Genomic DNA, 26,189 nt, shown 5'->3' with positions numbered 1-26,189 from the left:
GGTTTAGAGACTATCATGGTATTCAGAGGAGGAAAACTATCGTTATTATTCAATAGTAGACGATATAATGAATTCACATTCTATATCAGGGCCCAAAATGTGATAACTCAAAAAGCTTAGATTTCCAGGTGTTAAAAAATGCATTAGTATAAGAATCAACTGTTAGCAACAGACTCATTATCTGTAACATAGGTAATATATTTGGCTGAAGTACACATACACACAAGAAAAATGCTACATGTAGCACTCACTTGTTGTCATCTGTTATCTTACCTACTGCTTAATTAATCTTTGTGTGTATGCCTTCAAGTCAGTCTTGACTCCTGGCAACAATCTGGACAAAATCCCTGCGGTTTTCTTGGCAATATTTTAGGAAGTAGTTTGTCTTCCTAGAGCTGACAGAGAGTGACTGACCCAAAGTCAACCAGCTGGTTTTGGGCCTAAGGCAGGACTGATCTTTAATCTCTTGGTTTCTAGTCTAATGCCTTTAACTATTAAACCAAATTGGCTCTGTTTAATTTACGTAAGGAGTTACTAAACAGGAATCTTTGAATAAAATATTTTTCATGGTAGTAACATTTTATATGTCCCCAGATTTTTATATTAATAAACTTATTCAAGTATAAGCTATAGCCAGAAAGAAAAAGACAGTTACTTGTATAAATTTAAAACAAAGCCATGATTATCTAAGAAATTGTTTAACAGCTCATCGAAAATGTTCATGTACTTTCCATGCTAGTGTGTTTTGTCTGGAATATCATTATATTTCCAAGCTAATGTTATAAATTTCATACCATAGAATAACCAATACCCAGGCTGGCGTTAGTAAAAATGCAGAGACCATATTACACTTGGGTTGAAAAGTATTGAAGTGGCTGCCTGTTGATACCCCAGAAAAAATTATAATGTGGTGGATATTAATTTTTAAAACCTTATGTAGATTAGGTACAAGCAGGGATGGGTTGCTGGGGGTTCGGCGGGGTCGGGAGAGCCCCTAGCTAAGATTCTGTGCAGTTTGGAAAAACCCCATATCCCACTCTTGGCTGGCCCCACCCCTCCCCTCCCCGGAGTCCCTACGTGGCCCATTTTGGATGCAGGTAGTGCAGGGCTCAGGCAGAGGCTGGAGAGGGCAAAAAAAATGGGCCTCCCGGAAGTTCGGGAAGGTTAGAAATGGGCCCATTTCTGGCTTCCAGAGAGTCTCCGAAGCCGGAGAAGGGCAAAAACGCCCCCCCTCCATGGTGCAGGAGGCTGACTAGGGCATGCCACCATGGCCACGTCCACCGAGCAACCAGGCAGAGAACCCGTTGCTAACATTTTTGAAGCCCACTCCTGGGTACAAGCTATCTGGGAAATCTTTTTTTTTTTTTTCTATAGTAACCTTATTGAACTTCCTCTGGAGTTGCTGCCAGCTGATTTGGAGGTCCTGGGGTCAAAGCCTTCTCTATTGCCATTTCAGTTCTTTCAAGTGTACTTCTCAAAAGGTCCAGGGGCCTGTCAACTTCATTAGCTTTTTTAAAAAAACTTTATAACCAATTTTATTTATAATTATTTTTATAAGAATGATAAATTTACATTGCTATTTGAACTGCTTTAATATATTGATTTTAAAGCTATTTTAATTCTTAACCGCCAAGAGACTTCAAAAGTAAAAAGTTTACTTAGTTAAACAAATACTTTTGCTATCTAAGGTACTGTATGTTTTAGCTCAAAGAACCTGAATCTAAAACAAGGGGGTTTGCAATGGGGAAATTTTCCTACTTTGCATATTACTTCAGTTTGTCTTCCAGCAGTAGATAAAAAAGAACATTTGTTCCTGTCTGCTGTCTAAACATTACTAAATTTTCCTGCATGTTTGGGTAAACATACTGTAAAGCAAGATTGCAACTAAAGTTATAGTGAGATAGTGAAAAAAGTGCCCCACTTGTGTTTTATGCTATTTTGCCTTCCTTCTTTAAAAAAATCATCTTTTATTATACTATTATACTTACTATATTACTAAACTGTGCCAAACTACACATTCACAATCTTGATTCAACATCATCTGACAATCTTTTTAACTGATATGTCTTTGGAAGATTCGGTGAAATCTAACATTCTAAGAGATACAAATTTCCTCTGCCTTATTTATTAACTTTCCAATATTTATGCTTTGAGTAGCGAGAACTTCTCATTCATCAGTGGCCTACCCACATAATTTATCACCCACTAATCTTTCATTTTGCTGCCCAGTAAATTGCCATTTTTAACATCACCACCAGGATTTGTTGGAATGGTGTAAGTGACTGCATCACTTTGCATAATTTACCAGTATTATCATTCATTACCTTCATGTTTATTGAAATGTGATTAAGTTCTCTCACATATTTTGGGAGAAGACAGATTATTACATACCTTTACAAGCTTCCCATTTAGTTCAGGCAATTCCCCCATTTTCCTGTTATCCAGCATTCTGATTTCATAAGACTGACCTGAAAAAGAAAATATATTTGCAGTTATATTTTAAACAAAAAAAAGGATTGGCTGTCTCAGTCAGTAAGAAAAAGCAAGCATCTAACTGTCCCCAGAATGTATAAGAAGCAATGAAACAGAGCATTGTGTGAAAGTATATCTGTATCACTATATACTCCTTTTATAATAATCTACGTTTTGTTAAGTCTGAACTTGATTAAACCAGAAATGTCTTGAAATATGGTGGCAAGTTATGTTACACTGAACTGTATTAAACTATGAGAAATGTAAAAACAGGGCTATCAACTAATCTCCTTTTACCTCTCCAGTTACACTGATCCAATTACAAGATACTATAGATTGATGCAGTTTCAAGTCATGTTAACTGAATAACTGACTAACACTTCTAATAATGTCTGCATACAGCCATTTAATATGCCAATGCCAGAATTATTACCAACCTTTTTCAAATTAGCTGCATAAATATGTGAGGAGTGTCAAAAGTTACATGAATACAGAAAGTATCACATAAATTAAGGTTTATCAAAGTTGACATTCATCTGACAGTAACCAAGGCTAAACTGATTGAGAGATTATAAATTGCACATTGTTAGGCAACTGCACTGCTTTGTCAGGTATTTCCAAGTCCATGAATCATATGAAACAGTCATGCCTAGGATTCTTGTATTTGCAACTATTTTTTAAGCTTTACTGTAAAATGCTTTGAGAGTTTTACGGGACAACAACACATAGGAATTTCAATTCAATTTTAAAAAAACTCTACTGTTTGCTCTTCACCCTTCCTGTTGGAATTTCACCTTTTATTAAAGTTAGTTTGAGCAGCCAACTTACACTGATATGAACCCAGAACTATAAAGCAGCTTTTGCCCACCTCGTATTCTAGCAAAAGAGAAATGTAGCTTACCTTGGTTGAGATAGGTGAGTGTTTCATCGTGAAGTTTTACAGCAGGAGAAGTGGCAGCGCACAATACATACTGAAAGGGCAGAATTTTGTTCTCATTGTCAGTAGGCAAGCTGGATTCTTCTTGCTTAAAGATGGGCAAGGCAAGGACATCGCTACAAAGCAAACGTGTGGGTCAGACTAATTATTTTTGTTCCTTTTACTGAAAGCTTTCAAAATTACAATAAGTCTCCATGTTTGACAATTTAAAAAATGATTTAGCACATTAAAATAAGAATTTCCTACGCAGAGTAAGAGAACAAAAGAAACGCTGTGTGCGGTTACATATCTACATTTACGATGGACAATTCCCCTATCAAAAAAATCCTTTCAGGAAGGATAAATGGGTTTTAAAATTAAAATAATGTTAGTTGGAAATTGAGAAACCATACTTACTTTAGAATGGCTAAACTGAAGGATGAACATATGTTAATGTTAATTAATTATATGTTAGTTAATTTAGTTAATTATATGTTAATTAGTCAATGTTAAGGTTAAACCTTTCTTAGACTTCAAAGAGAAGGCTCTCTGGGTGTGATGACCTGGGGCGTGACACAAAAATAACCAAGTCACAAAAATAGAAGAAAGTCCCTTTAATGCCTCCAACTAGGCCTCAATGCCCAATTTTCCTCCACTGGATATCAAACTCTTAAAGAAAACAGTTTATGGAGGATGTAAATGCAATCCGTACCCAAAGTAAAGTTAATTCGAAATAAAAAACCCAACACAAACCACACTGAATGAATTACTACGGTAGGCAAGGATGATTAATTGCAGACTTCTACCAGATAACCAGCAACCACAGTTGGGAGGAAGCCAAAACACAGATAAGCTCTGACAAGAATAATGCACACTTTGCTTCCAGCAACTTTGCCATGCAGTTTGTCCTTTTAAACAGTCCTCCCAGCTGCAGCCCATGAAGGGGATCAGACCCCTTCCTCCCACGTAGACCACACCACTCACATTTCTCCCTTATCTGCTCCTCCCTGCGTGCCCTAGGATGAAGAGGGGATGGGCCTGGGTCTTCCTCTGAATGCCCATCCGGCCTGTGCCCTTCCCCAGTTTTCTCCACAACCAACGGAGCCACACTCCCACTTCCTGTCAGCTGTTTCATCTCTCCCTCGGAGTCAGACTCCAAAGGGGCATGATACTGGGTTAGATGTTTGAATTTCTTAAACAACCTTGAGAGCACTCTTATCCACTATTCCCCATGTTGATGCACTACTTCTACATCAGACTTTCAATTTCTATAACCTCCAGCCAGCATTTTTGGAAGCCTAAGTCCAATATATGATGGGAGCGCCATCACTTGAGACTTTCAAGAGATTGGACTGCCATTTGTCAGAAATGGTGTAGGGTCTCCTGCTTGGGTGGGGGGTTGGACTAGATGACCTACAAGGTCCCTTCCAAATCTGATTATCTTTTATATCTAGAGAAAACAGGCAAAGGTAGATAGGTTGGCAATCTACCATTTTCACAAAAGGCATATGTGATTATATAAGATGGCACAGCACTTTTGGATTCAGAGGAGATATTCAAACAAGGACTCATTTTTTAACCTACCAGATTTTAATGCTACAGACATGTTGAAATTTCATTTCAAATAAACAATAGATTTGACAACCTCTCAGGATAAAGTCATTAGTCAAAAGACATATTTCCATAACCCAACTAAATCCTGCATGTCCCTGAACATTTATGTCTTTATTCTGAGTAAGGCATAGCAACTTCTGTGACCTAAGAATGATGCCCCAATGTTGATGCTGCTAAAAAACACAATGTAAAATCCTTTCCACCTTTCAGGAAATTAATGCGGATTACTAGGAATTTGTTAAGACTCATATTTCTTCACCATAGTAACTATGGATGCTTGTGTTTCAAATGTACTTTGAAGCAGTCCCATCCACAATTTCCCTACTACTAATAGTAAAAGAAATCTCAATTTTTCAAAATGGTACTCTGCCATCTGCCTTTAGAATCCCAGCATAACACTACACTTTGTTCCAAGCATCAGCATCCACTACAAAAAGTAAGGGATCAAGAAACCGGAACCATTTTCACAAATACATGTAGGAACAATCTGAATTCAAAAGCACTTATAATATTTATGGATGCTCAAGTTATACTGAAACAATGAACTGGAAAAAAGCAAGCACATGTGCATATTTAGCGTAAAAATGTCTGGGACAACTTCCACACAAACTAGAAATCAACACACAGGAAAAATAGGACATGTACCCTACTGGGAAGCTAAAAGGGATGAGGTAGAATTAAAAACTAATGAAATTATTTTGTCCTGTTTTTTTATTCCTTCTCAAAGTCAAATAAAAAAAAGTTCTGAAAAATGGGTACTCTCACAAGAGATTTTATTTAGAAACTTTTTCATTTACTTCTGTAGGATAAGGCAATTTTGAGACGATCTAGTGCAAAACACGAATGCTTCCTAGTATCTAAAGTTCTAAACCTTCATTAAGAGTTACTGTTTTTTCCTCACACAACACTCTCTTTCCTTGCTGGCATGCAAGAAGTCTTGGCTCAGTACACACAAAAGCACAATACCTCCTCTCTGGGCTTTGCCATTCAAGCCAAATACAAACACATACAAAATCTGTTACCCTCTCAAATGCTATTTTGAGGGACAGGTTCTCCTGGAAGAAAAGTAGTTCCCTCTACTTTTCTTCTGATAGGAGTAGGACCTATTTTTGTAAGTCTAATTTCTAAGCTAAATAGCCACGTGCATATTTTGCCAATAATCATGACTGAGTGGTATATACATATCTCCTATGTTACTGTTTAAAATGCCCAGATGCTTGAAGTTTGAGATGGCATGTTAGGCTAAACCATAATTTACTCATAGTTTACAAATAGATCAGTGACTGTATTAACTCTACAAGCAAAGCCACTAAGTAAATATGTTCCCTACGACACAATGATTGGACCACACAATGTTAGGTGTCTATATTTAATCTTTTGAGCATAGTAAAGCTCACTTCAGGTAGGACAATGATACTAAGTAGTTAAGACCCTACCATGCAAATAATCTAGTCTCTTTCTCTTCTTTCTGAGAACTGGAGTACTTCTTTATTTAGTTTTAACTATGTTAAGCCTTACATTACAATTTTTTGAAACAATTATAAATCAAAGTTTGAGGGTGTATTTGAAGAAACCTTGGAAGTTGTCAAAACAGGATTCAAGGTCAACTGTGAGGCTGCTTGTCACCTGATCTAATCCAAAGCTAACAAACAACATGTCTCAACCCTTTCACATGGAGCTTTAAGGATTGAATCTGTTGCCTTGGCTATTGCCATCAACCTTCCTATCTTAAAAGGAATGCTATTTTAAAAAGAAATATTGATTTTCTTGAAGAATGAAATGGCATATCCAATAATCACAATCTACCATTCTTTCAATAACAAAAGCGATACAATAAACTACATGACACTTATTTCTGGATGTAATTGAATTTACATTGGACACCAACCACATCATAGAGTAATGATGCCTTTCCATGAATATCAATAATTAAGTTAGCAGGAGGCCAGTACTATATTACAGCCCTGCTTGATGCATATCTTAATTTCATTTTTAAGAATAAATTAGAAATTGTAACTAAATTATTTGTACAAAATACATATATCTCATATTCTCTTACATATTTTGCTATAGACAAACATGTAGGTATTCCTACTAGCTAAACTTCTGCTACCCTCAATTTTTTCCCAGATATTTACTTTAAAATGTGAATTAAAAATGAATCTGATCAACAATAATCAAGTGGCATAGTGGTTAGAATGCAGTACTGCTGGGTACTTCTGCTGACTGACTGCAATTTGGCAGTTCAAATCCCACCAGACTCAAGGTTGATTCAGCCGTCCATCCTTCCGAGGTGGCTAAAATGAAGACCCAAATTGTTGGGGGAATACGCTGACTCTGTAAACCGCTTAGAAAGGGCTGTAAAGCACTATAAAGTGGTATATAAGTCTAAGTGCTGTTGCTATTGCTATAATGCCAGTAAATGGTATCCAAAGTTATAAATGTAAAACCAGTTTCTATAAATGTAAGTTTCCCATCCCAGCCCCTGCATGGCAAGCAGCAGCAGAATAATTTTGTAGGAACAGTAAATTTCCATGATTATGCAAAACGAGAAGTCATGTAGCATGTTTTCACGGAATCGCCAAAATTTTCTTACTATTTTTTAAGCATCTTATTTTCTGTTAGTAAAAATTAGATGGATGATTGGTTATGGCTAGGACAAGAATTATGAAGGACAGGATATATATGTTTCAAAGCAATAAGCAATCCCACTTGCTGTAAAATAAATGACACAAAAATTATTTCCATCATAGAAATGAGGTTCAGACTAAGTACGTGTTTTTTTCCTTGATATGAAAAAAAAAAAATCTGAATAGAAGGCCTCATTTCATCAAAACCTCTTGCTTATCTCTTACTATCCCAATGAGCTGCATTTCTGGAGCCTGACCATGAGGTTCTATATGCATCTTCTCGCAAATGTCCCTCTACTTTTAATCATATTATTCTCAGGACAATGCATATTGCATTGCCTTTAAGGTCATTATAATGAAATAAATACGTATATGAAAATAAGTCCTTTCATTGTAACATTATTCTTTGTTACTCTCCCATGATAGTAACGTGTTAGTACATTATATAGTAATACATAAATATAAACTGGATTCTTGAAGTGGGGTTCAATGTATCATATTTTGTATTATGAATCTAAATTAATACATTGTCAACTCAGTCTAAATTATGGATTAGAGATAGTTTTACAGAGTTCACAACTTTCTCTCACCACTATAAATTCCAGGTTCTTTTCATAATTTTGAATTATTGTTGTGTTTTTAAATTCATAGAATCTAAGTAGACTATATAGGTAGCCCAAAATTTCTGCTGCTAAAGGAGAGTTGAAAAGTGAATTTTGCCCCATTTTATGACCTTTCTGCCACAGTTGTTAAGTGAATCACTGCAGTTGTTAAGTTAATAGCATGTTGTTAAGTGAATCTGGCTTCCCCATGGACTTTGCTTGTCAGAAAGTTTAGAGTCTTACAGAATTCTTTTGTTTAGAACTTTCCCCACTCCATATGAATTTACTGACACTGTCTTGCCATTCTTCTAAAGCTCTTTCGGAAATTCTGACTAGGGCATTTGAAATAGATTTATCTTGGGTAAAACATTCATTTGAATAATTGCAACTGATCTTAACCAAGACAGTTTAAGATTCTTCCACCTTTCAAAATCTTTTTTAATCTATTGCCATAATCTGACACAGTTATTCTGACACGTTTCTTGATTGTTTCCTATTAAATGCAAACTAAGTTATTTTGCTGAGTGGGCTAACAACTAGATTCTTTTTTTGTTGTTGCAGAAAATCCCTTGTGTTCAAAATCTTTAAATTATTTTTGTTTTCTGAACACCTGTCATGCAGGGAGTGGAAGTGTGGCTCCAGAGGTGGTGGAGGAGGCTGGGAAGGGCAGAGGCCAGCTGAGCAGTCAGAGGAGGACCCAGGCCCATCCCCTATCCATCCTAGGGCACGCAGGGAGGAGAGGATCAGGGTAAAACGTGGTCTACTCAGGAGGAGAGGGCCATGATCCTCTTCATGGGTTGCAGGTATGAGAGATGCATAAGAATTTGGACCAGTTTAGTATTTTATTCCTAAAGGTTTATCTTGGTTGGCATTCTTCCAACGGACTGTCTCTAGTTATCTTCCTGAAATTGGCAATTCTCTATCCTGGTCTGTCGTGGAACTTTATTCAATGCAGATTTGTTTTTGGTTTTGCTTCCTTATTGGCTCTGAATTTCAACTGTGTTTCTTTCCTTTGAAATGTTATTTTGAAAATAATTTACTCCTCCACTGTGAACAATTAAACAGTGAAGCCAAGTTGAAGGCATTGAAGGACTTTTAGTTACGTTTTGGGTTTTGTTATGTTTCTGAGATACTCTGGGTCATCACAACACCTATTTTATATTCCAAATATCCTCCCTATTTATGGATTATGATCATTAGCTGCTTTCTGCGGTTCTGTAAGAATTAGTATTATATCATCTATATAAATATTTAAGCTTATATTTATCTCCATGGATTTTGAGGCCTGTTATTTGTTTGTAATCTCAGATCTTTTTTCTGCCAGTATTTTTAATGCAAAATCAAAGAAGAGAATGGACTTCTTTGTCTTGTTCCTATACTGACTTAAAAAATTTGCTGAGGGCACTCCATGAGCTATAAACTTTGCTTTTTGCCATTAATATATACTTTTAATGGACGGTTGAAATGTTTCTCTGAGATCCATTTTATTCAGAACCCGCTGGCATGAATAGCCTCAGCAAATTATTAAAGGCTTTTTCTGCATCTAAATTAGGGAAGCTTTCTTTTTCATTTTATATGATCTGTGTTACTGATTATGACTCTTCTGTTGTCCTTTATATTTTTCTTTAGGAACAAAACCAGTTTGGTCAATCTGTATAATGCCTGAAATACATTTCTTCAGTCTATCGGTTAATATTGTAGGGAAAAACTTATATCCTTAATCTTATAACCTATATACAACAAGAAAATTGGTCTACTGAATAAGATTGTGGTAATTTCAGGGCAATTTCCTTCTTTATAAATCAGAACTATATGAACTCCCCCACCCCCATATTGGAGGTATCACCTTTGTTTCTTTAATTTTATTATATTTTCAAATCTTCTGATAGCTCAGTATTAGAAAGAATTCAAATAACTATTAGCCCATGAATCTGGTGCTTTTCGCAATTCCTCTCCTTGCAGTTTTTGTTTTCTGAACAGCTATACGTGTACTTAATATTTGCCTACATTGGTCATTGTATTATTTGATGAACAACTTCTTGAAATACTGTATTTATTTATAGCAATTCCATCTTAAGAGCATAATTCTTCAAAGAAAGCTGCTAACTGAGGGTGAGGGTTAGGATACCCTAAACTCCGCTTAAGGTATTTCCTAGCCTGGTAAAGAAACATTCAGAAACCAACCCCAAGCTTGGAAAACAAACCTTCACCCTCATCCTACACCCGAGCTACAGATATTTGCCACTATTGCAAAGCTGCTAATTCTCCTAATTCTGATCTTCAGTGTAACAATTTGGATCCTTTTTCAATTACTAATATTCTTTGTTAATAAGCTAATAATTTCCCAGATTTTATTTACTTGTTCAAAATATTTCTATTTGGCAAATTTTATCTTCTTCTGTAACTTTTTCTATTAGATTTAATTGCAGTTTAGTTTCTTACAATTCTTTCATTAATTGTTTGTCTGTTGGTTTTTTTTGTTTTTGTTCTAATTCTCTTATTCTTGTAGAACAATAGCCATTTTGAAGTCATTGCACTATTAGCTGCCTTCCAGATTTAACTGAAATTGCTGGTTATTTCTTCTATAGCTATGCATAATGTGGCATTGAGACATAGAGTAGTACTTAAAAGTTTATGAACCTTTTTGAATTTTTAATGTTTCTGCATAAATATGACCTAAATGGGATTATTTTCCACACAGGTCATAACACTTCAAAATATGTAGCCTTGGATCATTTTCCTCAATAAAGAAATAAACCTTTTTGACCCATTTGTTTTTATTCAGTTCAGCTTATTTACAGTAGTTTTAGGACTTATGTCAAGAGCAGAGCAGATCATGTTTTAGATTGTATTTATGCACAAATATTGAGAATTCAAAAGGGTATACAAACCTTTGAGCACTACTGCATTTGATTTTAACATTTTTGTTGCCCTAATCCTTTTGTTGAAGAAGAAAAATGAGCAAAGAAACAAACCTCTGTTTGCATGTCCTATGGATGCCTACCTATTCTTTTTAAAGTTAGTATGGAGACAATAAACCTAAAAAACAAAAATGAAGTTGCACCCTTTCCCCCTCCCCTTGTTTTTGGGCATGATCAAGATCCACCCCGGTTCATCTTTTTGCTTAATCCCATCAAGCCTAATTTGACTTTGCCCCGTGCAATCCCATCAAAATAAAGAACAAAAGCTTCCTCACCAGCTCATGTATAGATAGCCCAAGGGCAGCCCTTACAAGGAAACTGCAACATAGCAATCATTCCACCTTCTATCAACCAATGACTTCAAAATTCCATCTTCTTCACAGTGAACTTCCGCTGCCCTCCTAAAAGTCCCATTTTGCCAAACAACAGAACTCCTCCCAAATACGCTAACAAAAATCTGCCTAGCTACTCCAAATTAGCTAACAAGACAGATCCCAGGGATTTCCACTGCGCAGGGTCCCTCTTTCTTGTAAAGCAGACGCTCAATGATTGTTGTAATAAACATGGATCTTCTCAATGTTGTACTCCTTCTTCAGACTGACTCCATGACAGCTTAGCTTTTCCAAGGGAATACATTTTGAAAGATTTTCTTTTACAGTTATTAGTCTAAAAACCAGCCTGTACATGCAAATTCTTACATGGACATATACTGTAATAAAATCAGACTTTTTCAAAGTCTATGTCCTTCTTGGCAGAGTCATATATATCACATGGCATAAACCAGTTACACAGGAACTTTTATGGTATTTTGGAAGCAGCCTGATTTCTGTTGTTAAACTGCAGATATGCAAGTCCAGGATGGCATTTGTAGATACCACAATGCTCACACTTTCCTTAGGTTATGTGAATGGAACTTTAATCTTTATTTTTCCTGGATTCAGTGCAAATACATGGCATGAATTATCTAATCAACTAGGGAAGATAATGACAATGATCTAAGACTTGACCTTGCAGATATGCAAAAAAAAAAAAAACCTGTGGCATGAAATGTCAGGTTTACACAGTTCTAAGTCTGCAGCTTATTTTTTCTGGAACAATAGTGGATTTATTTAAATAAAAAGTTTTGCCTAATGCAAAAACAGAGTTTGAAAAAGGCACAAACGTGTTCAGTTAAATCTAGGAATAAATACGGAACATCCATTCCCATTCACTGACTGAATCATATTTTCAGGACAATAAAGCAAAATTAGAAATGTCTTGTTATCCTACTGACTTTAGAATTGTACACCAGTATTGTTACTTACCTAAAATAAATGGCTTATTTAACCTAAGAAACCATATTATGGCTCAGAACAACATATGCATCCAACCAAGAGATAGTTGGGTTCACAACAGTTTTATTACCAACACACCATCAAGCAAAGGGACATTAAGCTTTTGTTTCTGTGCAATATATTAGTATACCAATCAATATTAAGGCTATAATTTTTATTATGTTTTTCCTTCTATATTTACAGTTTATGGTTTCACTTCTTTATTTTTAACTGTTAACATTTTTATATTAACATTCTTACTCACTCTGAGATTTTATCAGTGGAAAGGAAACAAATCCTATAAATATAGATTAAGTGAACAAAAAAAACCTGACTTATGAGGTTTAAATGTGGATATTACTTCATAATCAAAAAACAGCTGGCATGCTCTCCCTTCTTTAAATAGTTTTGCTCAAACTGATAGCCTGCAGGACTGCAGGTTTCCTCTATTTACAAAAAAGTTAGGAAGCCATAAATTAAATTAAATAATAACTCCTCTAGTTACGTAGCATTTTAATACGGTTATTTATGCAACGAAAGTACGTAGAAAACAGGTTTACTTTGCTACATGCTCCATAAAACTTTCACTAATACACTCTTTTAAAGCAAGAGTTTTTTTTTTCTGATGCAGTATGTTATGAGTGTATTAAGACATCTTGAGAAAAGAAGTACAAGATAACCATTCAAAATTAAGAGAAAATATTTGTTTTCCAACCAGATTTAATGCCAATATGTTTAATTACTTCAAATATGAGGATAAACTCGAATCAAGACTAAAGCTTCCAAGTTTAATCATCATACATGGTAATTTTTTCATTGCCTAGAATACCGTATTAAAAATCTATACAAAAGGGGTCCCCAATCCTCCCAGTAATGGGCCCTGGCTCATTGAGAACAGGGCTGCGCAAGCAGCTCCCTCTGGCCTCCACTTGCACAAATGGAGCTGAATGCATCCACACCTGCCGCTTGCACGAACCATTTCTTCTAACATCTCCCTCCCACTCCCCATTGGTCCACAAGATGGAAAGGCTGGGGACCACTTTAATACAAGAAGCCCTACTGTGCTGCAAACATTTTGGCAGGGTCAACTTTGAGGCACACCAGTGAACGCAATGTGCAACTCAGCCACCATTTTAAAGGGCACACAACCATCCCTTTCCACTCATCCACCAATCGCTACGTGGTGCAAATAGGGAATGCCATGGGTTCTACATCTTATAACCAACTAGATCAGATACTTCACCCTTTGAAAAGCCAAGGGCTATATAACCAGTTGGTTATAGGATGTGGCCTCCCTATTTGCATCATGTAAGTGATTGGTGGATGTAAGAGCATATTTGCTCTAACCACACCTCCTCCTTTTGATTTCACTCAGAACATTCCCAGCTCCATTTGTTTGGGTGCATTGTCAAAAGCTCTCTGGGGGAAAAAAAAAAGATGGTCAAAAGCACCTCCTTGACTTACCTCATACTGTACGCACCAGCACCTAGTTCTTGGCCAATGCCAGAAAGGCTGGCATCAAAATCCTGAACTAGGCCTGACTCGATGACTTCATCCGCTAAGGGCAGCTTCAGAGCCCAAGCCATTTTTGAACCGGTTTCAGCAGCTGGCTAGCTAAGGATAGAGAAGCAACTCTTCCAGGAACTTCCAAGGCACACTAGGATGCCGCCGTCGGGTCTCCAGCCACCATACCCACTCCAGAGCCACCTCTTTTAAGACAAAACCAAAACCAAACCCCAGATTAGAGGAAGGCGGCGTGGGAAGACCTCTCTCTTCCTTCACCAACACATGCAGTTCCCTTAGGTGCAGCTGCCCCTTATCGCGGTGTTTGTAAACAAGCCCTAGTAACAACAACCCCCACCCCCTACTCCGCATAAACTCTTTAAGTTTTTGCAAGGGCCCGATCTACTTCCAATAAAGGCGTTGAGTCGGGTTTCCTCTCCCATCGCCCTCCTCCAGATTTCCGCTTCTCTTGCCTTTGCAAAGCAGCCGCAGCTCACCGTAAAGAGAGACCCCCACCCCGCCACACACCCCCACCCTAAGTAAGCAAAGGGAGCTCTCCGTCCCCAGTTGGTCGGCCACCCTGGCGGATCTGGTCCGGTTCTACTCAAGAGGAAGCCACGCAAAACCGAGGAGGGCGTCCCATTGATCACACGCCGCTCCCGCCCCCCTCCCCCACCTTCCACAGCCAGCCCGGCGATCTGGATTAACCAGCCACGCCGAAGCGCCACGACTCCCGCAAGCGGACCCCTTCCTACTCGCGAGGCCCCCAAACCACCCACGCTTCCGGGCAGCACCATAGCTATCCATCCGACCACTTGCCTGGGCATGCACCACCTTATTCTGGTTCCGGCTCTCCTCTGGTGTTCCAGTCCAGCAAACACCGCCCCCCCAACACACACACACACACACACACACACCACCACCACCACTCACCCCCGGCGCAGCAAGGTCCCGCTCTCTCTAAAGGAGCGCGGGGACGGCCTCCCTCCAGCCCGGCAGCCCCCAAAGCAAACTAGGCACCTTCTCTCCTCGAGCTTCACTCAACATGGAGGCAGGCGGGAAAAAAAAAAAAGAAGAAACAGAAAAAGACGCCGCTACATGCAGCGGCCCAGCCGGGCTACCGCGCCGGTCCCTCCGCCCCCTCCCTCGGCTGCCGAAGCCAATCGGGGCTCTCTCTCCCGCCCCTTCTTCCGCTTGACCAATCGAATCGTGAGAGTGAAGCGCCGTCCCCCCCCTCCACTCTCTCTCTCTCCCCTCGCCCCCTCCCTCCCCGCTTTTCCAAGCAGAGGCAAAGCCTTGCGGGGATGAAGGAGAAGGGGCGGGGCTTGCCGAGGTTGGTTCCTTAGTGCCTGGATGTGTTTAGTCTGGAGCAGGAATAGGTTGGTGGGGCAGCGGTGTCCTGCATGAAGCGAAAGTCAGTCAAAGCAGACGGACGGAGAGGGTTCGGTGGGAATAGTTCCCTAAACCTAGCATAGGATTAAGGAGCCTCAAGTACAGTGCATCTTAAATATGTTTAATTACGCGATCCAAAGAAAACTTTTCTTCCCCAAACCCCCGAAACTGTCACCTTAGACTGTCTACTGTTGACCTCACCCCTTTCCTAAGAGGTCTGTAGGGGGCGTGCATAAGTGCACCAACGTGCCTACCGTCCCTGTCCTATTTTTAATTTTTCTTATACATATATATCCATTTCATGCATTCATAACTATGTTTATACTTATACCTGTTGTAAGTGGCATGGAGCCAACTGGGTGATCTTGGACCAGTCACTTTTTCAGCCCCTTTGGGAAAGAGACAGTGGCGAACCACGTTTGAAACCTCGCCTAGAAAACGGCAGCGACTTGACTAGGCACCCGCCAGGAATCAAGATAGAAGGCACACACACACAAACACACACACATCGAATTAAAGCTCATCCTTAGGCTTAAGCCTTACAATTTTAGGCACATTTATTTTAGAGGAAGTCCTATTTAAATTATGGATAAGTTTGTTTTTGGTAAGCCTGACTCATGGGTTAGGTCCGTTCACGTGTATCTTGCTTCTTTGGCGTATTCATTGGTTGGTTTGATTCGCATTTGAATATTTTATTTCATTCTGTAATGTAAAAAAAAAAGTAAGGAAAAAGGCATATAGTTTTGTGAGGTGCAGTTTTCAGAAAGTCATGTCCTAACTTTTGCTGCTTTCAAAGTTAATGAAGAGCCCTTCCCCATTTATGCCTAACCAAAGCATTGATGTTCTGATAAAATTTCTTCTGCCATATCCTATAGAATGAAACAGCCTTAGGCTGTGTTTAGCTGTACCAGTGTAAAATTGTATTTTTATGCTTGTTTTGACAACATCCACCAGCACTTCCAGACTATGAAATCTGTTAGATTTTGTCACCCATTATTTTGAAAGGAGGTTCCTTAAATCTTAAATCGTAGAAAAGAGGACATAGATCAGCAGTGGGACAGTGGATTTCATAAGAGCATAGCTTTCAACTGACTAAAGGATGGTTAGAGAGACATTCAGCTCATATGTAAGTGTGTGAGCTAACCACAGGTAAAATTCTGAAATGTTTATCGAAAAGTGTTGTTTTGTGCTGTTCATATCAGAGGTGGTATTCAGCAGGTTCTGATCAGTTCTGGAGAACCTGTAGCGGACATTTTGAATAGTTTGGAGAACCGGCAAATACCACCTCAGACTGGACCTGTCCCCATCTATTCTCTGCCTCCCGAATCCCAGCTGATTGGCTGGGTATTTTTTTATTGCCCTGCAGAGGAGAACAGAGCTGGAAAGCAGGTTAGTGGGGTGGGAATGGGGATTATGCAGTAACCTTCCCCCAGGAGTGGGGAGGGAATGGAGATTTTGCAGTTTCCTTCCCCTGCCACGCCCACCAAGCCACGCCCTCGGAACCGGTAGTAAAAAATTTGAATCCCACCACTGGTTCTTATGTATAGGAAAGTTGTCTCTAAACACACCCCTGGATTTGTGCTTTCCTAACGGCACTGCTGCTTTCAAGTGTTCAAAGCATTTTCCACACATCAGATAAGTTTGTCCTTGCAACAATTCCTTGGGTCAGAGAACCGAAACTGAGAGGATTGCTTGCTTGAGGGCATGGAGTTTATGGCAAGACACTGTTCTCAATTTTATGTTACACCAATTACAGTATAATATTGATAACGTCAGTCAGTGAGATGAAATGAGAGATAAGTGGCTTGTTTCCAAATGTGGGTCTTTTTAGTGTTTGGCATCTTGATCAATCTTAAGCTTGTTCTTCCATGGTCATTGACACAATGCTGCCACCAACAGGTTTTAGTGTGGTCCCATCTTCATTAATACTTAGTGAAGGCAAAAGGAGGCATATACGTACGGTATTGGGAAAAACATTGAGAACTGATTTCAAAATGTTCCAAATCAGATATTCAGGATAAGCAGAATGTGGAATCTTAGCTAGGGGCTCTCCCGAACCGCTGGGAACCCCCAGCAGCCCATCCTGTTTCCCCCCGCCCCCAATGCAATAGTCTCCACAAACATTTCTTGTAGTAGTGAATGCTTTCTACTAATTACAAAAATGTACTTTTTGATGACCTCAGTTAGTTGTAAATATTGGAATTACTATTACAAAGAAAAGGAAGGGAAAATATTTTTTTTTCTATACCACTCACAGGGAACAGGATTGAAGACTACAGTTGTAGAGAATTGCAGAGATGACCTTGGAGAAGACATGCCAAGTCAGTTAGCAAAGCATTAAACTCAGCCCAGAAAACAAGATAAGAGTGAAGAAACTTAAAAGTGACCCTGCTCTGACTCATTTTGATATAAAGCTGAGGGAAAGAAAAAACCTTCTCTGGGTTTCAAGATTCTGGTATTATAGCCTTGGTCAATGAAGTAGAATTCCAGTATATTTTTGTGCAGCACATTTACTGACCTGACATATTTTGAGGGTTGATAGTAATCTGTCATCTCTCTTCTACCCACCCCATGATAAATCTCCAAATTGCTCCAAATAGCTCAGTCTGAAATATGTCCATTTAAAAATGAGCAATACTCAGTCCAGTGGAATGTATTCCCAGGGAACTGTGGTGTGACTGAGCAGACAACTTCATCTCAAATAATCTTAAGTATAAAATGTATTAGCTTCAGATCCACAGATGCAATCATTTTCCCACTGAAAACCATAGTGGATGGATCATAAGGATATGTATCACTAGATTCCTGCTGCCATTAGTGGCAAGTCTATGGTGTGTCTGTTAAAGACCAGCTTGTTTATTGCCTGGAGGAGATTGTAATACTGCTGTGTCTTTGCTATTGACGATAGGAACCCAGAGATCTGTATCAGATCATTGGTATCTAGGGGAACGGAGGGAGAAAGATGAAGAATTTTACTTAAGGTGTGTATGTCTGTGAAGGGATCTTTGTATGCTTGTGTTTGGTTTCTTGATCACCTGTTATATGCTCTCAGTGTATAGAACGACTGTAGTTCTCTAGTCTCCAGGCAGATGTCCCAAAGGCTCGGGATTCTTATGAATTTTCTTTCAGAACCTGATGAGTTCATATCCAGATAGAGGCAGTGCATCACTGGAAATCTGTTCCTACCGACCCTCCCAAGAGCTTCAGAGCATAGCTCTTTCCAAAGTTGGCAATGTCAAAGCAGACTAAAAGGAAGTTGGGCCGAGGCAGTTATGAATCCAACCATTGTCTTAGTGTGCATTCAGGGTCGTCATATGTTACGCCAGTCTTGATGTTGGCATGAGGAACTGAGGGAGGGAACAATTACCTTCTACTATCAGGCAATGCAGTTCTCTGAAAGTGGGAACAAGAATGGATGTTTGCCAAACATTGCAGAACAAGAATGGACATTGAGTGCTTCCTGAAATCAAAAGAAAGTTAGGGTAAACAGCATCAAGGAGGACCTGTCATAATGTATCTACTGACACAAAGTTCATTGATATAGGTTTACATTCTGTTTCCAAGATTCTATTATTATTTGTCCTTGAAAAGTATCTCACTAAAAAAGAAGTTGTGATAATTTAGTTTTCTTGGATAGAGGGGTTCACACATTCCTCTAAATGAATAGATTTCATTTTCTTCCAATTTCCAACCAGAAAAATGAGATGTGTGTTTGTCTAGACTAGTATTTATGCCTTGTAAAAGATGCATACCTTGTAGTATGTACAACTACTATTAACCTTTACATCAATACAATAATCTGTGTGCTAGGAACCATTAGAGAAGGCTTAACCATTAGAGAAGGTGAGGTATACCAGGTGAAGAGGGAGGAATATTGCATTTGCATTATGCTTATAATGTTATGCTTATATTATGCTTATATTATGCTTTCTATTTATATGACATTTGAAATGTTTAAAGATAAGCATGATTGAGATGCAAACTTAAAGTGCCTCCTCTCAATTATTTTTTAAAGTTCAAATCCTCCTCAGTTTTTCCTTCTTCCATCTTACTCTTTACCATCACATCACAATCCTTGAATTTAGTTGTTGGTAACCCTCACATTTTTACATACAATTTTAGGAAGGGAAATCCTTGTAGATGGAAATGTAGAAAAGATTGCAGAGGTGAAATAAAGATGGTGGTTTGTCAACATATGCTTAGATAATAATTGAAAAACTGCATATTGATCAAAATCATTGGAGGAATTCCAGTTCCATTTCCCTCCCCCCACCCCCCGAATATCCTTTCACACAATAAAGCTGCCATGCAATTTACACATACCAAAGAAATTTAAAACTTGGCCAAGATGTGCTAGAGGTGAAAATTTCAAAAATCTGCAGGAGGTAAATGAATTTGAGAAAATTGCAAAATCTTGCTTTCAAAATCTGATTTTGACAATCCTTTTTAATGTAAACTTAAGGTATTACTTTTAAGGCAATCAAAACCACAGCTTGCTAAATGCAACTTTTTACATCCCTTCCCTCACCATTATATTCCCAAATTGAATGATTTAAATTAAAAACAAAAAAGAGGTGTTTTGCAAAAAAAAAAAAAAAAGTTTTGGAAGAGCGAAGTGGAGAATACTTGCCCCTTTCAGAAAAAAATAACTTCGGTTCTGGTAGGAAAAAAATGACTTTATTTAATGCAATGTTGAATAGAAGAATCATTTTTGTTTTTCCTTAGTTGCTTTAACAGACACCCCCCCGACACTTACTTTTTAAATGCACAATAAGTAATAATACAATTTTTGCATTATTTGTAATGCCACATCAATTGTGCATGTACTGGAAGGGCATTATGTCATGAATTACCCATCAGCAGACTTCTTTCTTGACGCAAGTTCACTACTAAAAAAGAAAGTGGTTGTTTCTCCCTAATAAATGAGCTGTGTGCTAGTGTGCAATTCAGTTCACGTATTTTTAAAAATTAAAGGAGAAATGTGTTGAATTGTCTCAAAAACGTTGGTGAGACTGGAAGAGGAACCAGGCTAAGGGATTCAACAGGGCAAGATTAACTTAAATACCGATTTAATTTTTGTCGATACCTGTAGAGCAAAGGTGTCAAACTCGATTTCATTGAGAGCCGCATCACGGTTGTGCTTGTGACCGCAGAGGGTGGGCGTGGCCTAGGTGGCCATAGCCAGCTTGACGTCACTCTTGTCAGGGTCTCTGTGGTGGCCCAAGCGCTCTACCAATGAAAACTGAGCTCGGGAGGGCTGTGTGTGGTCCTCCTGAGTTCCATTTTCACTGGCAGAGGCACCACAGGCCAGGCCAGGGTGGCCCACAGGCCAGATCTAAGCACCTCGCAGACTACATCCGGCCTGCGGACCTTTGTGTTTGACCCCTCTGCTGTAGAGAATTGGGAAGATGACCTTGAAAGAAGTAAAAAATCTTGCCTAGACAGAGGGGGCTGAAATTTCTTTTAAGATCTGAGAAATATTAGGACCTATGATGTACTGGAGTATAGTATGGTGGGGAGGAAGGTACAATACAATCAGACTTGCAAGATTCTTTTTATAATAGCCAATCTCAATAAAGTTAATTCTGGTCTTCCTATAGCCGTGATGGTGAACCTATGGCCAGAAGTGGCACACAGAGCCATTTCTGCCAGCATGTGAGCCGTAGCCTGGAACAGATCCACTGCGCATGCGCACGCACCTCCCGCCAGCCGATTGTCGGGTATCTGCCACGCACTTTCCGCATGCGACGACGAAAAGGTTAGCCATCACTGTCCTATAGAGTTGATTTCCCCATCTGGTCTACCAACTGAGGCTGACATTACCGCATTTCATGGATACAGCCATATTCCTCCTACCCTGCCCATGATCATGCGATCAAAATTGAAGTGCTTGGCAACTAGTTCATAGTTATGACTGTTGCTGTGTTCCAAGATCATGTGATCACCTTTTGCGACCTTCTGACGAGCCACATCAATGGGGAAGCCAGATCCACCTAACAACCGTGTACTAACTTTAATAACTGCAGCGATTCACTTAACAATTGTGGCAAGAAAGGCCATAAATGGGGGCAAAACTCACTTAACTGTCCCGCTTAGCAACAGAAATTTTGGGCTCAATTGTGATCCTAAATCAAGAACTACCTGTATGCAGGAGGGCTCCCAGCTGAATCCTGGTACAGGTAGTTCTCATTTAGTAATGACTGGGACAATAGGACAAGGTGGTAAGTGTGAGGATTGGTCATAAAGCTGCTTTTTCATCACTGCTGTAAATGCAAACAGTCACTAAATGAGTACCTATATTGCCAGGTACGGTTGGATAAACTGCTTAAAAATTCTAGGTTGAGTTGAAGCCAGGCAAGGCTGACATTAATACAACAGATGGACCAGTGTAAGGCAGTTTTCTGTGTTCCTCTTTTGTTATTGCTTGGCTAGTTCCTCCTTGCCCCATGTAGTAAGCTAGGCCCAAGACTACTTGTTACTTGTACTGCTGCTCTGCTGGCATCAGATTGCCCAGACATAAAATATCCCAAGATATAGACAATTGTACCTGCCTCCTCCTCCTCCTTCTCAGCATTCTTCTGGAAAGGAAACTTTAGCTGGGAAATCAGTCTTAAAATAAAAGAACCAACAGGGAACCAGGATACTAAACTTCAAAATCTTGGTGGGTGAAAAAAAAAAAAAAACACTTTTCAGTGTAATAGTGCTCTGTCATCACAGTAATATCCATATGGAGAGGGAGATATAAATTATGCCAGAGTTCTGCTTAGATATGATTAGCGGATCTTGTTGTTGAATAGGAAATGATAGGTGGCTATGAAAAGTGGCTCAAATAAAAGAGGATTTTTCCCAGTATTCCTGGTGAATGCTATGCTGGGTGGCAATCCTAATGCCACCTTCGAAAAGAAAAGAAAAAAGAAAAATGCACACAGACTAGGCGAGGAGAACCTTTTTCCTTTAACTGACCATGATTTGTCTGACACAGAAGGAAGCTAAACGCCAATGGAGACTCCTAAGCCTTCACAGCTTGGTGCGACACCAGGGAGGAAGGCAGCAGCTGATGAGTAGGCTGGGGCACAATAAAACACGAGGAGGTCTCCCCTCTTTCACTTCAGTCATCACTATAAACAGGTGGCAGGGGCAGGGGAGACTTAGCCACAAAGTGCTCACAGCAGCCAGGTAGGGAAAGGGGAGAATTCTTGCTTTAGAGCTGCAGCCTTCAAGGGATCTGAAAGACATTGAGTTTGCTGGTGTTTTTGAGTGTCTGTCGCCGGTTGCAAAACCAAACCCGGACCACTTCCCGGTCATAATTGAGCTCCTTGGCGATCTCGGTGATTTCATGGCCGGTGGGGAGGGTGTTTTTCTCAAAATAGGCATTGAGGGCCTCAATGGCCTGCGGGGTGAAAGAAGTGCGGCGTTTCCGCTTCTTGGAAGGCTCCCCGCCCACAAACTCCATCAGGTTCTGCTGTCCTTCCTGATTCCGAAGCTCAGCTTCACTCAGCCACTTCTCCAGCACGGGCTTTAGCTTCTGGGCACTCTTGGGGGTGATGTCCAACTTTTCGAATCTGCAAAATCAGCAGGAACCATTGAGGAAGGCAAGGCGGATTTCTTGTCACTACCGTTTGCTACCCAGCCCTGAGGAAATCAATATCTCAATGTTCAGGTTTGATTCATTAGTCATTTAAGGCAGGGCAGAGCTCAAAATGAGTGGGCTCCACACGATCCCTGAGAAGTAACTGCCATCGTAACAACGACCCACTTAATCGAGGATTAGAAACCGATATGAAATCCTACTGTGATAGAACGTGCACCAGGAGGAGCAGAGTGGGAGAGATTTGACAACGCAGAGCTTTGCCAGAAAGGAGCCCAGACTAAGAGACCACACAGTTCTGAGGTAGATGTGGGAAGGGGGAAGAGATTCAGAGTAGCCACCCTAGAATCTGTCAAGAAATATCTAGTAGTCAGAGAGTTATAGCTTTAGTTTGGCAAGGTTCTGTCCATCGGGTATAAGCAAGTGAAGGATTGAATTCAATTGGACTCACTGTCTCATCTCTGGGCTTGGGCCTAACACCTATTTAGGGCTATAGTATTCCATTTGGGCTGCAATTATTTAGATAGCCACTAGATGATAACTCAAGAGATACAAACAACTCTATCGCTTTTGCTGCCACGTAGTGGTCATCTGGATTTTGCATCCTAAATAGGGTAGCCCCATCCTATTGTTTTGATGGTATTGCGCTATTTTAAAGAACTGGGAAGGAAGAAGGCCTAGTGTTGGTTTAAACAGGCCTATCAAACTGGCAGCCCGTGGACTGGAGGCGTCACATGCAGGCCATGCTCACCCGAGCTCTACAAAGGCAAAAAATGTTGCGATATATCACAATATGTCATGTGACACAATTGAGTTTGACACTCGTGGTTTAAAAGAAGACTGGCCAACTTGTTTTTCTATCGGGGGCTGCATTCCACCCAGAACCAACTGCACAGGGAAACAGACTGGCTTACCTGCATATAGCAGACTGGCTGTATGCAGGTCCTTCAGTGGCAGTTAATGCCTGCCCCACCTGGGTTTGGGTGAGGCCCAAAGAGAGACGTCGAATCTTAAAATTCTTGGCAAACTCTCTGATCTCCTCCAGGTTTATGCCATCTTCATCACTTCCACTATTTGAAGGTTGAGGCTCTGGTAGGAGAAAGAATGAAAAAGATACCCTTGTTCCATTTTGCAGTTTCTGACTAAATTGCACTATAAATCCTTTCTTCCTGCAGCCACATGCATCTTTCATGCTACTGGGCAGGAAGTCGTTTTCATTTCACAGCCGTTGAGTTGTGATTTGAAAATGGGGGACATTTCCATCACTCCTTTTAGGTCACACTCTGGTCTGGTGCTGATAGTTCTCTTTCCTGACTATGTGGTTGGTCCCAGTCAGTTGAAGAGATTCAGCCTACAATTACTCCATGACAGAGTGCCACAGGGCTCCCACTTTTTATTTAATATCTATATGAAGCTGCTGAGGGGTGTCCAGATATTTTACCGAGCAGGTTGCCTTCATAAATAATGAGTAAAGCAATAAAACCTGGCTCTGGGAGAGAGAACTTGCAAGATATTAGATTTTGGTATTCACCCTGACACTCTGTTGGTCAGGGTCATTACAGCCTATATTGTTTATTAATGTTGTGTTGTTCTAATCCTCTGTTTTTCTGTGTATGCTGCTGCTCGTTATTAGGAGTAGAGTGACACGTTTTAAAAAAAGTAATACTCTACGTGTCTTTTTGATTTGGATTAACACTTGCAGGCATCCCCACACCGACAGCCTTTTTCTCAAGCAGCTGTAGGGTGTATAACAATGCCCCTTTAACACAGAAATCAGGCAACCCCTTTCATGGTTTTTTTTACCACAAATATGCCATGAACCAGCCTCCATTACTGGCAGCTTCTTTCTCTGCCTGCTACAAGAATCACAGGGATACCAACATGCTTACTTGAAACCAGCTGGCTGACAGTTGGTGACTCTGAGCAGGTGATGGGGACAGGAGTGGAAGCTAGTTTGGATGCTGGGGGAGGACTTGCAATAACCACAGCTGGCTGTGAGAGAGCTGGGGCCGGCTGAATTGGCTGGACCTGGCAACGGAGCAGAAGAAAGCAATATTCAGACCAAAACAGTTTAATACTGCTTTTGTTGGTTTAGCTTGGCTGCCCATTTTTTACAGGTAGCCCTTTACTTACAACAGTTCATTTAGTGACCATTCAACATTACAATGGCACTGAAAAAAAAGGGACTTTGTTTTTCACACGACCATGGTCACATGATCAAAATTCAGAGGCTTGGCAACTGGCTCATATTTATGACGGTTGCAGTATCCTGGGGTCATGCGATCAGGTTTTGCAATCTTCTGACAAGCAAAGTCAATGGGGAAATCGGATTCACTTTATAACCGGTGTTATTAACTGAACAGCTGCAATGGTCCACTTAACAACTATAGCAAGGAAGGTTGTAAAATGGGGCAACATTCACTTAACAGATGTCTAACTTAGCAACAGAAATGTTGGGTGCAGTTGTCTTAAATCAAGGACTACCTGTATTTATTTTGCATCGTTTGTAGCTTTTTTACGAGTTTTTCAAATTGTTGCAAGCTTCCCAGAGATACCTGTTTGAGATGAACTGAGATAAATTGAATGAATGAATGAATGAATGAAATGACTATGAAGGAAGAACGGCCTAATGAGCCATTATGCTGGTTGTAATTGGAGTCAAAGAAGGCGCATTAGCCAATGAGAATTGTGCCAGGTAGGAAATACATTTACCTTTGTTTACTTTATGTGATTTATACTGTTTGAATAAAGTTAATATATCTTGATTTTCAAGTGCTTGTTACAAGAACTCTTACTTTGAAGTGTCAGTGCCCAGCCTTCTCACTTCCCAACTGAAATACCAGCCATCAGATTAGCCAATTAGATTCTAGCTCAGCTGCAGGACATGCCTGCCAGCCTTATAAAGTAATGGTCCATAGGTATTAGCTAGTCTTTGCTAGGCATCACTAACTTCAGCTACAAAAGGAATAGGATCAGGTTTTCCAGAGCTTAGTGCTGGAAATGAAAATGGATTGGAGGGAGAACATTTTAGGTCTGCTGGCTCTCAAAACACTGCTTCTGTTTTCATCTCAATCCAGGATGATATTATTTCAACCAGGACTCTCTACACAGGGACCTTAGTTGCTGACCTGAACATCAGTGTTGCTATATGTAGCATATAAATCCCACTGATCACCCTGACACCAATAAAGCATATTTCATGCCTCAAGCAACATTTGACAAGAGTATTTTACACATT

General features: G+C 39.7%; 2 protein-coding genes across 6 annotated transcripts in view; both read right to left on the bottom strand.

Moving 5' to 3' along the window:
* The window catches only part of TFCP2 (transcription factor CP2), a 40,366-nt gene extending 25,260 nt beyond the window's left edge, over window positions 1-15,106 (bottom strand). The window contains exons 1-4 of one of the 2 annotated variants that reach the window (XM_087925305.1): window positions 14,905-15,106; window positions 13,933-14,177; window positions 3,374-3,525; window positions 2,392-2,468 (exon numbers count right to left, since the gene is read on the bottom strand). In XM_087925305.1, coding sequence (XP_087781431.1) covers window positions 2,392-2,468; window positions 3,374-3,525; window positions 13,933-14,054 — 351 coding nt within the window. In that variant the 5' untranslated portion in view covers window positions 14,055-14,177; window positions 14,905-15,106. The remainder of the gene's footprint in view (window positions 1-2,391; window positions 2,469-3,373; window positions 3,526-13,932; window positions 14,178-14,904) is intronic. The other variant, XM_026714752.2, reaches the window with a different exon arrangement.
* A 4,912-nt stretch (window positions 15,107-20,018) lies between these two features.
* The window catches only part of POU6F1 (POU class 6 homeobox 1), a 55,684-nt gene continuing 49,513 nt past the window's right edge, over window positions 20,019-26,189 (bottom strand). For all 4 annotated transcript variants that reach the window (XM_087925298.1, XM_026714749.2, XM_087925296.1 and 1 more), the window contains exons 9-11: window positions 24,841-24,979; window positions 23,866-24,040; window positions 20,019-22,925 (exon numbers count right to left, since the gene is read on the bottom strand). In XM_087925298.1, the coding sequence (XP_087781424.1) occupies window positions 22,580-22,925; window positions 23,866-24,040; window positions 24,841-24,979 (660 nt within the window). In that variant the 3' untranslated portion in view covers window positions 20,019-22,579. The remainder of the gene's footprint in view (window positions 22,926-23,865; window positions 24,041-24,840; window positions 24,980-26,189) is intronic.

Source organism: Pseudonaja textilis, chromosome 2 (assembly GCF_049901715.1).
Source record: "Pseudonaja textilis isolate UNSWEBS1 chromosome 2, rPseTex1.2, whole genome shotgun sequence".
Lineage (NCBI taxonomy): Eukaryota > Metazoa > Chordata > Lepidosauria > Squamata > Elapidae > Pseudonaja > Pseudonaja textilis.
This window is presented reverse-complemented; position numbering and strand designations above follow the sequence as displayed.